The sequence below is a fragment of the Cibotium barometz genome, chromosome 17 (assembly GCF_041138505.1).
Source record: "Cibotium barometz isolate CiBa-2024 chromosome 17, ASM4113850v1, whole genome shotgun sequence".
NCBI classification, from domain to species: domain Eukaryota; kingdom Viridiplantae; phylum Streptophyta; class Polypodiopsida; order Cyatheales; family Cibotiaceae; genus Cibotium; species Cibotium barometz.
The window spans coordinates 22,630,602-22,647,162 of NC_141062.1; the positions used below are offsets into that span (position 1 = coordinate 22,630,602).

The 16,561-nt window shown below is 43.5% G+C and overlaps 1 protein-coding gene across 3 annotated transcripts in view; it reads right to left on the reverse strand.

Annotated features, from left to right (window-relative positions):
- Nucleotides 1–2,002: 2,002 nt before the first annotated feature.
- Nucleotides 2,003–16,561, reverse strand: part of LOC147629792 (uncharacterized) — a 46,537-nt gene continuing 31,978 nt past the window's right edge. For all 3 annotated transcript variants that reach the window (XM_086811318.1, XM_086811317.1, XM_086811319.1), the window contains 3 exons: nt 16,140–16,480; nt 2,920–3,022; nt 2,003–2,539 (listed from right to left, as the gene is read on the reverse strand). In XM_086811318.1, coding sequence (XP_086667444.1) covers nt 2,186–2,539; nt 2,920–3,022; nt 16,140–16,480 — 798 coding nt within the window. In that variant the 3' untranslated portion in view covers nt 2,003–2,185. The remainder of the gene's footprint in view (nt 2,540–2,919; nt 3,023–16,139; nt 16,481–16,561) is intronic.

Below are 16,561 nucleotides of genomic sequence, written 5' to 3' on the forward strand. Positions count from 1 at the left end.
ACTGTTGCTTGTAATTAGAGTTTTTGTTTGGTTTTTAGAGATGAAATGAACTTTTGTAAGTTTTCAATTTTTGACATATTCGGCCAAATCAAAGTTTCTGTGTTAGTTTTGGAGTTTCTAGTAATAGATCAAGCAAGTATGCACCCAGATTTTGCTTTCAATTTAAAAGTATTTAGATAATTTTTTGATTTTTAATAGAAAGAAAAAAAAGAGCCCAAATACAAAAAAGGCATAAATTGACAAAAATTTAAGAAGTAAACACGAAATTGGAAGCGTCACTTGGTACCAAGGCAATGCATCAAAACATAATAGTACCATGTCCATAAGAACACACAAAAAGCTCTTCTTAAGCATGCTAACCTAGTATACTAGGGATGAAAGGCAATCGAGCACCTTCCTAACAGGGATACCAATGATGTTACTTCCTACCCTAGCCCAAGCTAGAATAGAATTGCGATTACCTACATCGGCCCTAGCTTTAAGGTGTTGCTTATGTGCACTCTCTAGTTCACTCTACTAGTGTCACGACAATGCTCGTCATATAATAAGGTGACTCTTCCACTCTCTGACACCCACAAGCAAATGCAAGCATGTACATTACAATAGTAAGAAAACTCTCTCTCTCTCTCTCTCTCTCTCTCTCCATTTTTCCAAGAGATCTATTGTACTATGTATATTAAAAGTCACTTATTTTGTTTTGTTTTTCAAGCCGGGGTTAGAAAAACGAGCAAGCTCATCCTGAGACTCGAACAAAGAAACGCTTTTGTCTTCGTCATCTCCAGTCTCCATAAAAGTCACACTAAGCCAAACACTTCTTAAAAAAGAAATGAAAACTTGTCTTTATATTGAAGTCATACATACATGTACATAGCCTACTTCTAATACCCATTGCTTAATCATGTCAAACTACATAGGAGATGTATAATTCCCAACTAGGGTTCCAAAATGGTTTAGAACTTTGTTACTGAATTAAAGATCTATGAATCTATGAGTTTGCCTAATGCAAATGCTTATCTAACTAGTAACTTAAAGATCTATGAATCTATGAGTTTGCCTAATGCAAATGCTTATCTAACTAGTAACTGATGATAAACAAAGTAACACAAAAAATGGAGACTAGGATTTATGTACTCACTAAACCTTAATTTATCAATAAATTGAAAAAAATAAGACCAATTTTTTTGTAATGCGAGACTTTTATTTGTACCAAGCAATGTCCTTACGGATGAGCTAGAAGTAAGACTCGATCATGAGACCTTATCCTACCTCGGGCTCCGAAAACCATAAGAGAAATTCATGAGACTAGTTTTACGAATTTCTCTTACAGTTTCCAGAGCTCGAGGTAGGTTCTTTGAGTGCTCAGCTTCATGTGTCCCTTCAGCCCCTTTATGTAGGAGTGGTACTGTTGACAATTCTGAACAGAACACGATCATGTATTTGTATTGCTTCTCAACCAACTATTGAATGAACACATGAACCTCCTGCGTAGTGATGATGGTGTCTTTAGCTTTAATTAATGTATTTTAATGCTTTAACAGCCTCGAGGTAATATTTTGACTGTTAATTGTTGCTTTGTGTGTCTTTTTTTGACTGTTAATTACTGCTTTGTGTGTCCCTTTATCCCCCTTCATGAAGTTCAACCTTACTGTAGTACATGTTAACCAATGCCATGCCCTTCATTATAGCACGGGCATGTTGCCACCTAGTTACATAGTTGGACATGTGTTGGAGAAGCAGGATGCACACAAGTGGTCAAGAGCTATCCCCACCCAAGGACGTCTCATGTGCTGCTGCAGGCATTGCCTGGTGTTGGCACAATGCAATCCGGTGCTTTAAGAAAGAATACATAATGGGTGTGGTATTAATAAGCTTTGTGATGATTTGTTACATTCTCTCTCTCGCGTTTTTTCCGTTCAAGTTTTTTCTTTCTCCTACGTTTCTGTTGCATATTTTTACTGAAACAAAAAAAAAAACCCTACAAGCATTCTACTGGCCAACTGCATTCCATGAATCTTTGACATTCTTCTTAAGCACATCAATCAAGCTGTAGTTTTTAAGGTGACCCAAAGAAATGATTACTCCTTAAAGGTTGGTGCAGTTAACTATGGGGTTTGAAGCATACTTACAGAGTATAAGAAAGACTTTCCCGAACAATAACTAATAGCAAATAGTCAGAATATCTGGATTAATTTAGCATGGGCAAGCTGACAGACAAAAGATTCAAGCACTCTAATGATCCTCTCCTAGAAGGGTGATATATGGCCTGGAATCGAAATGGACTATTCTTACTACTAAGCAAACTTCTTATTAGAATTTTGAGGACCAGACCATGATCAATCCTGTCCACGACTGGGTTGTTTCTAGCTCCATCAATGGCACTATTATTTACATCTTGCTTGTTTTGATGTGAAAAGTCCATGGCAGAGTCCCCTTGAAGGCTCCGAAAAACATTGTCCGCTGAGATGTTGGCAAACATTTTTACTGCTGCAGCATGCCTCACAAGCATAGTCATTTGTCTTGATTGATCCCCGACATGCAGCTACAAGCATATGCAAAGAAACACAAGATATTAGCACCACTGCCAGTAGAACAAGAGGTACACACAGAATGCAACACCCACCCCCCCCCCCCCCCCCATTGCTCTGTAGCTCTTTCTGTTTCCCAGACAGCCAAATACCAACACGTCACGCATGCAATGCAGCGTTGATTTGGTATTTACACATGGATACATGCACACGAGCATGAGCTGCTTAGTCCCACCTCATACTAAAATGATACACACACATACACATACAAGCATGGCCTCAATAGAAAAGACTGAAAAACACAAATATCCACATAAGATCTTGTGGAGCAGCTCTGATCTGCGCAGTAAGGGATTTGGTAATATTGAAATTTTAAAGTTGCTAAGAAACCTACACAAAATGGCCGAAAAATTCTACAAGCCTGCTTTTGCTTTGTTCTTTGAAGATCTGAAGCTCCAAGAGGTGATATGACTCCACAACGGCATCCCGCATAAACTCTACAAAACACATACATGAACAATTGCTCCTATTTCAGAGTCCCAAAACCTAACTGAAACATAGTTTGATCTAGGCCTATACTGGCACAAATCTAGTTCAATTAACCAAAGAGCCCGTGGGCCAGCCTACCTGAAGAAAAGCTCATTAGTAAACACACAAAACCTGCTGTGTTTCAGAAAGCAAAACTGTTTCTTACCAATGATAGACTTGCAAAGCATGTCATCCTTCTTCAGCATGAAAGTAGTGTTTTACATGAGATTTGGGCATTCTGGGTCACAAATGTGCTTGCTACTTTCCGATAGAAAATGTATGATTGATTTAGTCTGCCTTTAGAACAGTTTGTTGTTGCCTTCTTGGAGAAAACATACATATAGTAAAGTAAGTCTCTGTCTTTACATAGTATTGGAGACAATGGTGACAAACTTTGGGTGGTCGTTGAATGCCATATTCTATTCAAAAATTTGTTGTTCCTTGAGAAAAAGATTTTCTTACACGTGCACCTGGAGAGCCTTTCGAGAGATGCCTGAGAGACTTCAAGGTATATGAGAGTGTGAAACTTTTTAGAGGGGATGGGCTAAAATCCATTCAAGACTGAATGCTGGAGCTCCCCCCTGCACGCAAACCCCCCCCACCCCCCCCCCCCCCCCACGCGCGACTGCACTTGCCTTCGCCATCACTTCCGCCCCCTTCCCCCTTTTCGTCCCGCTGCCTCCCGCCTTGCTGCCCCCCTCCTCCAATCCAGATGCTGCCCAGCTCCCCCCCTTGCATTCTGCGCTTCCGCCTGTCACGTGAACCCATGCATGGTGGTACACGATGACAAACTAACAGTGCAAGAAGCATGTACAGAAGTAGTACCTTTTTTAGGATATGCCGTGAACCCTTTGTGAGTCCCAGTCCGGTACATGTTAGGCACGAGCTACGTATGTCAGTCTAGTCCTCTTAACTCACTTTGGAGAATTCAGCAAGTAGTCCTCATGTAGGTGCATGTAGATGTCAGCCTTAGGAGTAGTATGCATCAGAGGCATGTCAGTTACATTCATGTAGCAAGTGCCAGCCCCAAGGAGGGGCAGCCTTGCAAGGGGTATTTAATACCCTTAGCCACCAGCTACAACCAGTCAGCAGCCCTTGAAGGGGGCGGGGCAGCGGCCAGGCCAGACTGCTGTCGGCCAGCCAACATACAAGCCCACGACCCAGCCAGCATTTAATGCTAGTTTGGACCCAGTCGTGACAGAAAATAAACAGGCCAACAGCCTTAAATCCAGCCGACCTGCATCCAATGGATATATAAAAAGGTGAGCAAGCCTCAGTCCATAAATCATCAGACACAAATCGAGTTATCAAGCAAACAGTCAAGCATGTGTGCTTAGGTGTTCAGCCTTTGCATACTTTCAGCATTCTTGTGCTTTCAGCCCAAGACAATCAAAGCTCAGTCTCTTCAAACCACACCAATCCACAGTCTCGGGCCGGTGTATTCTCTTCGAAGATAGCTTCACAATTGCCTACAACTTATGCACAGCTCTGCCTAGCGTTTGGTCACTTTGTCCTTGTGTTTGGCGGTCAGACAATCAGTTTGTCCGCTCAGTCTTGTGGACACAGTTCAACGTGTATTCAGTTCTCCAGAAGAAATAAAGCAAATACTCCTGCTTAGTGGGTAATTTGGGACCCCATCTAGTGTCGTCTCGACTACATCTTTCAAATTCATGTATGTTGTTTAAAGGATTACTAAAGACTTCCTAACTCAGGTTTAAAGAAGACCTCGTTGTTTCACACGGTCCTAGCTTGGCATATGCTACATTGGTATCAAAGCTTGGGACGTGATTCAACCTGGCAACCTAGGGTGAGAGCATCCTGTGGATGGTAAAGCTGAGATCGGGAAAAACTACTCGCCCATCCACCATGGCATCACAAGCAAACAGTCAAGCATGTGTGCTTAGGCGTTCAGCCTTTGCATACTTTCAGCATTCTTGTGCTTTCAGCCCAAAGCAATCGAGGCTCAGTCTCTTCAAGAGTTCTCAGCACACCAATCCTTAGTGTTGGGCTGGTGTATTCTCTTCGAAGATAGCTTCACAATCGCCTACAGCTTATGCACAGCTCTGCCCAGCGTTTGGTCAGTTTGTCCGCTCAGTCTTGTGGACACAATTCAACGTGTATTCAATTCTCCAGAAGAAATAAAGCAAATACTCCTGCTTGCAGGGGAGGCTCTCAGTGGGTAATTTGGGACCCTATCTAGTGTCGTCTCGACTACATCTTTCAGATTCATGTATGTTGTTTAAAGGATGCTAAAGACTCACTAAACTCAGGTTTAAAGAAGGCCTCATTGTTTCACACGGTCCTAGCTTGGCATATACTACATTGGTATCAAAGCTTGGGACGTGATTCAACCTGGCAACCTAGGGTGAGAGCATCCTGTGGATGGTAAAGCTGAGATCGGGAAAAACCACTAGCCCATCCACCATGGCATCAAGCTCTGAAGACATTACTAAAGAAGAAGAATCATTCGAAGAAATGCTTCCGCAAAAAGAAGATGAAGACAACCAGAAGTTAAAGGAGCATATAAGGGAAATCTAGATTCAACTTGAAAGAGTCCAAATGGAAAAACAACTGGCAGAATTACAGGCAACCTTGGCCTAGCAAGAGACACCCAAAGAATAAAGTTCCTCAATGGAGGAGTGGTGTCGATGGATGACTGAAAAAGAAGAGCAAGACCGTGAAGCAAGATGGCCGAACAGCTGGTAGAGAAAGCCAAAAGCGAGGCCAAAGAGGAGCGACTGCAGGTAGAGCTCGAAGCGAAGGCGAACCACGAGCGACAGGCCCGAGAAGACTTGAGAGACCAGTTCAACAGACACTACAGACTCGATAACTTCTTTCCACCCTTCTCAGTCCTCCACAACCCCAGCCATAGCCTGTACAACCGTCATCTGAGTCCCTCCCACAGGCGGAATTTTGATGTATGGGTGGGGATCTCAACATGTTAAGAGTCGACAGAGGATAGACTTGGAAGTGGCATGGTACCATAGAGTACTTCGCCTAGGAGAGGAGTTAATTTTGGCTTTGAGGGGACAGACCCTTGGCAATTACTAGAGTTTGGATGCAACCCAGAGAGTCTGTGCTTCTCAAGATCCGACAGAAGGAGTACAGGCCCTAACCTATCTAGATTAGACCACTTCTATGTAGATGAGTGGGCTTGTGGACATGGTGGCATGATTTGTATTCTGGCAGGCACTACTTTCTCCGATCATGCATCGGTTATTCTATCCCTGGAGGACCTCTAGAGGTAAGACAAACATTTGAGCACCTAGATCCCTTGGGAGAGATTGGATTTTCACTCAAGATTAGCTGCAAGTGCCTTGGATGCAAGCCTTGGAGGCAGCACATAACAATTTGTTACATGAGGCAACGACGCAGAGCACATTGGCAAGCTTTTGAGAGCAGGATCCGTTGGAGTCTAGCTTCCGTGTGCAATGGCTTCAGGAGAGTTCACCAGATAGTTCGTGGATTGAGGCCCACTTGACTACCGCCCGTATAGAGCTTAATTCCATCCAGAAGCGGAGGATATGGAATACATTGCCAGAGCCTCCTTTTGGACCCAGGCGGGAGATAGGATCACTAGGGATTTCTCTGAGATAGCACACCCACCTAGGTGGAGGGATGGTATCCACAAGTTGCAAGATCCATTGTTGTAGATCCCCCCCATGTGAGAGCCATTGCCACAGATTTCTTCCCCTATCTTCATAGGTGCTAGATGTGCGTGAGTGAGTTTGGCGACATATGAGAGGTGGTTTCTCCCACTCTCCGGACTTTCCTGTTGACTCCCTCACTGTAGAGGAACTAGCAGAGGCTACGACGGCACTACCTAGAAGAAAATGCCTAAGAGAGGACGGGCTTCCGCTCTCCGTATTTCTCCGACACTAGGATTTCATGGAAGGCAGCTTCAAAGCTGCCTTCAATGAGATTATGATCACGGGAGCCATGCCAGAGAAGTTGTCAGAGAGATCGTGGTGACAGATTGGAGATTTGGCAATGGAGACCCATCACCCTCCTAGGGACTACCTACAAAATTCTTGCCAAGGCCATCAACAACCGGCGAGACTGTAGCCCTTCCTCCATGATTTGATCCATGGCACACAGACGGGTTTCGTCCAAGATCAGAGCATTCTGGACAACACCTTCACTCTTTGGAAGAGGCGATCGCTTCGGCCAGGTTGTGGCAGAAGGATCTTATTGTTCTTCTTCTTGATTTTCAGAAAGCCTATGATAGAGTGGATTGGAGCTTTCTGGAAAGGACGATGTGCAGGATGGGATATCCGGAGGAGTGGGCCTGAGGTGTTTATGGACTTCCCTCGGCTCCACACAGAAGTTCTCATTCAGAGAGTCAGAGGCGACATATTTTTGCTTTCTCGCTCAGTCCGGCAGGGCTGTCCACTAGCACCTTATCTATTTCTGTTTGTAGCCGAGGCCATGAGTAGTTTTCTCTCCGCTCACGAGATAGGGCTCCACGGGCTGTGCCTTCCCATCTGCACGCAAGAGGAGTTCCTTGATTCCAAGTTTGCCAATGAAACATCAGCATACCTGTCTAGAAATGAGGGAAACCTCCAAAGATTCACCAAGGCGATAGAGAGCTTCTGTCGTGCATCTGGAGCCCAGATCAGGTGGCACAAGTCGTGTGGATTTTGGGTTGGCTCATTGCCTGCCCCGACTTGGCGTCCACTTGAGGCTTTTTAGTGGATGCTGAGGGGCACTCCAGTTTGTTATCTTGGAAGCTAGGTGGGGATCAATATCTCCCCGAAGAAGCAGTAGCTAGTCCCTCCTCCTTTGACCATTCGGAAGAAGCTATAATACTGGAGTTCAACCAGGATTTCCTTAGCTAGCAAGGTCGTGGTAGCGAACCAAGTTCTTCTTGCCACCATGTGGTACATCACCTCCTGCCAGGTCTTCTCCCACGCTTGCATTGGTCAAGTTCAACAATTGATCCACAATTTTCTATGTGCTGGCAGTGACGGGAGGCCTGCCCGGGCCAAGGTGGCCTGGAGAGTGATCATTCAACTGTGACGTAGGGGGCATCATCGATCTGTCCATTCAAAGCTATGCCCTTTTGGAAAAGTTGGTTGTTCGTGGCTTTCTTCAAGGTAGTATGGCTAGGATCTCTGCCCGCACCCCGATTTTGGGAGGCATGTGGCCCCAAAGTAGGATATGGATCTTCACGGAGATATGGGTGTGTGACTTAAGCCTTGCATTTGAGGACAGATTTGCAGCCAATCTGCAGTCCACTACTGCTGCATACGAGGAGCTTCTCCGACAATCTCTGATCTCGACTCCCTTGGTTCGTTAGCCCAGTGGTCACATGCTGGGGGCTCGCACGCACTTATCGTGGGGAGCTAGCTTCAATAGAATGGCTAGGTTCCTTCCAAACTAAGATAACCATACAATGCTGATGGCATTGATATAAAATTTAGAAGTCACCCCCTTTTTTGCAAGAAACAAGCTTCTCTTAAGCACGGACGAAACATAGCCGAACACCCGTCAAAAATCATCCCAAAAGACAATGTGTGCATAGCCAAATCTGGAATTTGATGATGCCAAAAAAGCCCGAAGGGAGTAGAGGAGAAAATATCACATGATTCCATTTCCAAAGAAAGGCAGTGTGCATCTAGGAATGACCCTTCTATGGACCTTGAGAGCTGTGTCTATATCTCTACCTCATAGAAAACCTGTGGACCTGAATAGGCTAACCAAGCAATAAAGCATTGTGTGTCTGAAACTGCCAATGAGCCAAGTAACAAAATACTTGATCATCCGGAGTCTGTGTCACTCCAGATGCAACGTTGAACTGGCTCAATAGCAGTTGGGCATCTAAGGCATGATGGATCTACACCAAGAACTGCTCTCCACTTGTTATTGATTAACCGGAAATCCACTGAGCTGGAAAAGAAGAGATCTGCCTCCTCCTATAAGAGTGCCAAAACTCTACACCACAATTTCTTTAGTCTGGCTTTCCCAATGTGTTTGAGGGTAGAAATCCTCCATATGGATTACGCACGGATAGCCTGGCATCGTGAACTGTATACTCAAAGAAGGAAAAGCTCCTCATAGGTTTGTATCAATCCACTCCCACGCTTTGGTTATAGGCGTAAACTCAAGGAATCACATGCAACAAACTCAGGAGCACAGTCCATGTACCAGTGTCTTCCCAAATGGCCCCATCGTAGCCCCAAAGAGTAACCACCCAAATAGGTACTCTAGTCCAAGATACTAACAAGCAACGTTGAGTTGGAGAACAACCCCCTCAACTCCCCCCTCTTTCTTGCTGCTTCCTTCCGCCGCCACCTCCTTCTCTTGGCTGCCCCTTGCTTTCCACCACCTCTTCCTTCCTTTCGCACCTTGATCCTGTGCTTATCCCACATTCTTTAGCTCCCTCTTGAGTTGTGTTGCATTAATCATCTAATGCTTTACATATGAGTCTCGGCCAATGTAACGTTTTCATTCCCATGCATGAAACTCATATACCCTTGCTGTAAATTCATGGTAAATAACCCAAGAGTTGCCAACCAATCACATTCCAACACGATGTCCATGGGACCCATGTCCAAGACAAGAAAATCAGCCTTGCAAGTGTAATCCCTTGTGAGTACCAAATCCACATCCTTGTATACCAAGGGGTAATCCATTTTTGCCCCATTAGCCAGTTGAACTTCATGCCATGAGGGTAAGGCTATGGGCTGTAATTTGAGATTACACATAGACTTGGTGTTAATGAAGCTATGTGTACTCCTGCTATCAACCAAAACATGTGCCACTCTTCCATTTATGCATGCCTTGAATCTCAATGTGACTTGTGCCCTTGTATCCGGTATAGGTATCACTAGATATATTGCACAAAGTGACCAAATTGTCCTTGTCATTCACGAGTATGTATAGGCAATAGAAAACCATCATCATAGTCAAGTTTCCTCTTCTTTGATCCACCCAGATCAAAAGGAAACTCATCCTCAATTTCTACTTCATCTGCATCATTGGCATCTTCAAAGCATTCTTGATAATGATCCACATTCTCCTTTGTGCCTTCATTGCAAGGTTCGGTAAGGATTATGCTTAGAGTCATCTTCTTGGCTTTTCAAACCTTCCAATGGCCTTTATTCCACTTGTCATCACACTTGAAGCACAAACCTTTGCTCTTTAAGTCGTTGATGCGATCTTCACCTATAACCTTGCTCTTGTTGGCTCCCTTAGCATCAACTTGCTTCCCATCAACATTTGAAGACCTAGGAAGAGATGAAGCAAATCTAAAATTTTCTCTTCCACCTCTTTCATACACAATAAGGAACCTAGAAGAGCTTTGTACCAGCTGCCCTGTTTTTATAGTTTTTGATTCACTTATATTATTTGACTTCATAGTTGGATAGTACACTCTTAGACCATTCTATAGAGCTGAAGAACTCCCAAATCGGACATTGAATTGCTACTGGTTGACTTTATGTAGAAAAATCAAAACAAGGAATACTATAGCGTTGACCAAATAAAAGGTGATCACATATACACTCCAACACCTCTCCATAGAGCGAAAGATCACTCAAATTGAAGTTCGAAAGCTTAATTGACATTTTTAAGATGATGTCGAAGTCCAAACCCAAAGGAAACTACAAAGAAGCCCTTGAGCACGAGGCGGGCATATCAAATGCAAGGCAAGGTGTTCAAGGAGCTATGCAAGAAGAGACCAACGTCAATGTCAATGAGGGAATGCATCAAGAGGCTAATGCACCACATATGCCTAATGCTGCGCAAATGCCTACTAATGATGAAGGAAACATGAACACCATGATGTCTTCATGCAAAACATGTTTGATAGAATGGATCAAAGATTTCAATTTATGGTGGAAAAGTTTGACTCTATTAGCAAGGAGTTACATGATGGACTTACCGGTTTGAGACAAGCACAAAGAAGCTTATGTGGACCTATGATGCATCCATATGCACCAAACACAATTCAAGCAATGGAACCACAAGCTTATGGGTATTTTGTAGACACCACACATGCAAATGCATCGCATTACTCCTCAAGCTAGTATGCTTCATGGTTATTGAAGTCATGGATCTATGCTTGGAAAGGAGAATTTGCCTCCGCCATTGATACATGAAGATGGAACAAATGTGCCGGTGGGTATGTCTATGCATGGTGTCTCTTCAATGCAAGGAAGGAGTTTGGACAAGGACAAGGGTGGATGGAACTTGAAATCCATCATCAATGGATAGTCCTCACTTCAATGAGATGAGAGGTCATCACATCAACGAGACAGGTCATCACTACAATGGAATGAAATCTAGTCATGGTAGACCACATCATTTCAATGAGATGGCGATCAATCATGTTAGACCATTTGAGCATAGACCACATGATCATCATCGAGGTGGTGATGGATGGAACAAATGTGCCGGTGGGTATACCTATGCATGGTTCTATCATGGTGTCTCTTCAATGCAAGGAAGGAGCTTGGTCAAGGACAAGAGTGGATGGAACTTGGAACCCATCATCAATGGGTAGTCCTCACTTCAATGAAATGAGAGATCATCACTTCAACGAGATAGGTCATCACTACAATGGAATGAAATCTAGTCATGGTAAACCATATCATTTCAATGAGATGGCGGTCAATCATGTTAGACCATTTGAGCATAGACCACATGATTATCATCGATGTGGTGATGAAGATGAATTCAAGGGAGTGAAGGACAAGATAACATTCACTAAGTTCAAAGGTGAAAACGCGTCCAATGAGGACTTTGAAGAATGGATTGATAAAATGGAGCTTCACTTTGAGCTTAGCCCTCATAACCATAGGACCAAAGTGTCGTTTACTACTTTATATCGAAGGCTATGCCCATGCATCATTAGGGTTGATGTGGATGCTCAAAGACCCGAAACCATCAAGGAAGCCATGCTTCTTGCGGAGATCTATGAGGCAAAGTATGCACATGGAAGCAGAGCAAGCCAAGGGTTTAATAAAGGCAGATTTTAGCACTTCAACTATGAGCAAATTCTTAAGTGGTGTTGCATCTCATACCGGCCCTCCTAGCTGTGTATGGAAGAGGTGGGAGAGAAAATTTCCGATTTGGTTCATCTCTTCCTAGGCCTTTATATGTTAATGGGAAGCAAGTTGATACTAAGGGAGCCAGTAAGAGCAAGGTTATAGATGAAGATCGCATCAACGACTTGAAGAGTAAAGGTTTGTGCTTCAAGTGTGGTGACAAACGGAATAAAGATCATTGGAAGGTTTGCAAAGCCAAGAAGATGACTCTAAGCATGATCCTTACCAAACCTTGCAATGAAGGCACAAAGGAGGATGTAGATCACTATAAAGAATGCTTTGAAGATGTCAATGATGCCGATGAAGTGGAAAATGAGGATGAGTTTCCTTTTAATATGGGTGGGTCAAAGAAGAGAGAATTTAACTATGATGATGGTTTTCCATTGCCTATGTGTACTCGTGATGACAAAGATAATTTAACCACTTTGTGCAACATACAAATGGGTGCTTGTGTTCTTTGACGACATCTTGATATATAGCAAGAGTGAGAAAGGATGCTTAATGCATGTAAGGGTTGTTTTGGATGCTTTAAGGGCTAACAAATTGTATACAAAGGAGAGAAAGTGCACCTTTATGGCACAAAGGGTTGAGTATCTTGGACACATAGTAAGCAAGGAAGGCATTATGGTGGATCCAAAGAAGGTGGAATGTGTTAAGAATTGGCTGACACCTACAAACACCACTCAATTGAGGGGACTCTTGGGCTTGTCATCATTCTATAGGAGGTTCATCAAGAGATGCTCATATTACTGCTCCTCTTACCGGCAAGCTTAAGAAAGAGTCTTTCTTTTGGGATAACATAGCCGATAAGAGCTTTCAAGAGCTCAAGGGAATGCTCATATCAGCCCCTATACTTGTATGTCCGGACTTAACAAAGCCGTTTATGGTTCAAGCCAATGCATGTGGAAGAGAGACATTGGGACTGTTTTCTTTCAATAACATGGAGTCATTGCATTTGAGAGTTGGAAGCTTGATAAGAAAGAGATGGTTATGCATGTCTATAATCAAGAGATGTTGGTAATACTTCATGTAATAAAGAAATGGCATCACTCCTTGTATGGGAGTCATTTCTTTGTGGAGTGATCATAGAGTACTCTAATACTTTTTGTCTCAACCCACACTTTCTCACAAGCAAAGAAGACATGAAAGAGAAGGAAAATTTTGTGGTGGATGCATTGTCATGGATGTGGGCATGTACAAGCATGGCAATTTCAAAGGCTCATAGGGATTGGATATTGGATATCCAAGAGAAGTACCTATTGGATGAGGAAGTGGCATCAATGTGGCAAAAATTACAGCAAGGTTCCCATGAAGAGCTTTATAATGGTCTTATATACTACAAAGGCAAAGTCTAACTTGGACCTACATCAAGCTACAAGAAGAGGGTATTGAAAGAGATGCATTGTTCTCCATTATTAGGAAACATGGGGCTGTATGGGATAGCATATATGTGGTTGTAGATCGCATGACAAAGGTGGTACACGTCATTCCTTCCAAGGTTAAATTTTCAGCATCTATGGTTGCAAAATAATTTGTGAATCATGTGTTCAAGTTGCATGGCGTGCCGCAATAAATTGTTAAGTGACTGTGATGTGACGTTTATGAGCTCATTTTGGAGGACATTGTTTGAGATCATGGGGACTGTTTTGACATCTAGCATCACCTACCACCCTGAAACCGATGGGCGAACCAAGAGGAGAAACAAGTGGGTGGAGACTTACTTGAGGCATTATTGCCATGATATGCAAGGTGCTTGGGATGAATGATTGAAGCGTGCTCACAACAGTACGCATCATGACGGCATTGGCATGTCACCTTTTGAGGCACTCTATGGGTATAAAGTGAATATGCCAATGATGGTTCACAAGCAAGAGGAAATGAATCCTAATGCAAAAGAGATGGAAAAGTTGGATGCACTCTTATAACAATGCAAGGCTAATATAAAGCAAGCTCAAGAGAGGATGAGACACTATGCAAAAGCTCATAGGAGGCTATTGGAGTTCAAGGAGGGTGATTGGGTCTTCTTGAGAATTCCCAAGATTAGATATGGTTCTCTTAAGGGCAACACAAACAACAAGTTAGTTCATCGATACTATGGGCCATACAAGGTTTTGAGACATATTAGTGAAGTTGCTTACCAATTTGCGCTTCCATCAACCACAAGGATTCATGATGTGTTTCATGTATCACATCTTAAAGCTTACCTTGGGCTGGAAATTCTTTTGCGATGAATGAGGAGGCGATGATTGAGTATGTGCCGGAAAGTGATTTTGGGCATAAGAGAATGGGTCCTTCGCAACAACCGTACATTGGTAGAATACTGGGTTAAATGGGGAGGATTACCTAGGGAAGAAGCTTCTTGGCAACCCGCCTTCAAATTGGAAGGATTGGATGGGTTATTGGATGCAGTTTGAGGGGTCTAATGAGGCTTAATAATAGTGAATTACCTTGCTAGAATTTCCTCTAAATTCACTGTGGACAACCCTATACCCTTTGGTTTTGGATGCATAGTGCTTGGAAGCTTCATGAGGCTCAGATGCCATTATTGGGTGGATGTTATGGCTTGTTTTGAAGGCATTTGGGGTAGTTTATAGCCATATACATGTGTTCTTGCCTCCACATACATGGCATGAGTATGAGCATGATGTTTGAGATAAGTCCTTGGTGATATACTCCATCCATGTGGATTGAATTTGTACACATTTATGGTTTCAAAAGGACGAAACCTCTTGGGTAGGGATGATTTGTAACAAAGTTAAAAAGGTCTCATCATGTGACTTGGGCCCAAGGCCAAGGGTCTAAGAGAATGGGAAAAGGACCATGCCCATAGACACATTCAAATGTAGTGTGAAAGGGTAGTCATGTATATATGTCAAAATAAGTCTAATTTGGCACAAATCACTTAATGAAAATTACCATTTCTCTCTCTAAACCTAGACTAATCACTCAAAGCTAGTCTAATCTAGGCTAAGCTAGGCTAATCTAGGTTAATTTAGGTTTAGCTTTTTGTCAAAAAGAGTGCATCCATTACCATTGGCACTACAACAAACTCTGCATAGATAATCTTGTGTGGGACTGATGGTTTGCTGCGTATGGAGGGCTCGTTTAGGCAAGGTGGAGACTTGCCTTAGCACGCTAGAGCCTCCGCAAGCCCATGCGGATGTGTGTGTCTCCAGGGATGCTAGTGTCTCTAGAAAGCACACTGGGCACATATGTTGGCCAACTGTCTGTCCATTCATGGTGTAGTATCATGACACATCATGGGCAGTGTGGCAACTCTTGGTTTCTAAGATGGTATTAGAGCCCCAGTTCATGGTCCGGGGTCACTTCCCTCGATGCTCTCGATTGGAGGGGTGTGTTGGAGGTGCAAATCTCGCATAGGCAGTAGGGATTGCAAGATGGAAAAAGAGAGGCCAAGTAATCCCACATGCAAAGGTAGTGTGGAAGATGAAAGAGTATATATAGTCTAAAGGGACCCTTCCTATCTTCAACCCCCCTAAGCTTGTCTTTTGTGGAAGACTAGAGGGCTGGTCAGGCAAGGTGGGGACTTGCCTTAGCACATCAGAGCCTCCATAGCCCCATGCGGATATGTGTGCCTCCAGGGGTGCTAGTGGCCCTCGCGAAAGGGGCACATATGTTGGCCAACCGTCAATTTCTTCCTTGGTGTGTGAACCATGACACATCATGGGCGGTGTAGCAACTCTTGGTTTCTAAGATGGTATTAGAGCCCCGGTTCATGGTCCCGACCATTTTCCTCCTTTCTCGATTGCAAGATGGGAAAAGGAATGCTGAGTAATCCCACATGAAAAGGGACCATCTTCAACTCCCCCAAGCTTTCTTTTGTGGAAGATAGGAGGGGTTAGGCAGAGTGGGGACCTGCCTTAGCATGCTGGAGCCTCGGCAAGCCCATGCGGATGTGTGTGCCTTCAAGAGTGCTAGCGGCTCTAGAAAGCACGCTGGGCACATATGTTGTATTTTCAGAAAGCAAACATCTATTAAGTTTTTAATCAAAAATAAAAAAATCAGGAAGCATTACCCATTGCTATCCTTGTCTAGTGGACGCCCACATGCTTCACATCCAAGGCACAAAAGCTCCCTCAGAAGCCGTTGAGCTGCCTTTCCATGTAGATGCTTGCTGAACAACAAGCAGCCATCATGACTCACACTCGAGTCCATGCTGTTTGTCATACATGGCAGAAACATTTCCCCAATTGTGGCATAGAATTCAACAACACAATGTTCTTGAATGCTGGTAGCTTCCACGATAGAAGAGCACTTCTTGACTTGCGCTTCTGATGCTGTAGTCCACTCTTTTTGTCCTCTCATATCCACATTCTTGCACGGTAAGTCATTGATGCTTTTGACGCTCTCTTTAAGCTGTTCCAAAGAACATACAATCAAAAATCCTCTTCGAATTCATTATTTAAATGTTTGAAAGAAGAGCATCATTGGCAAATA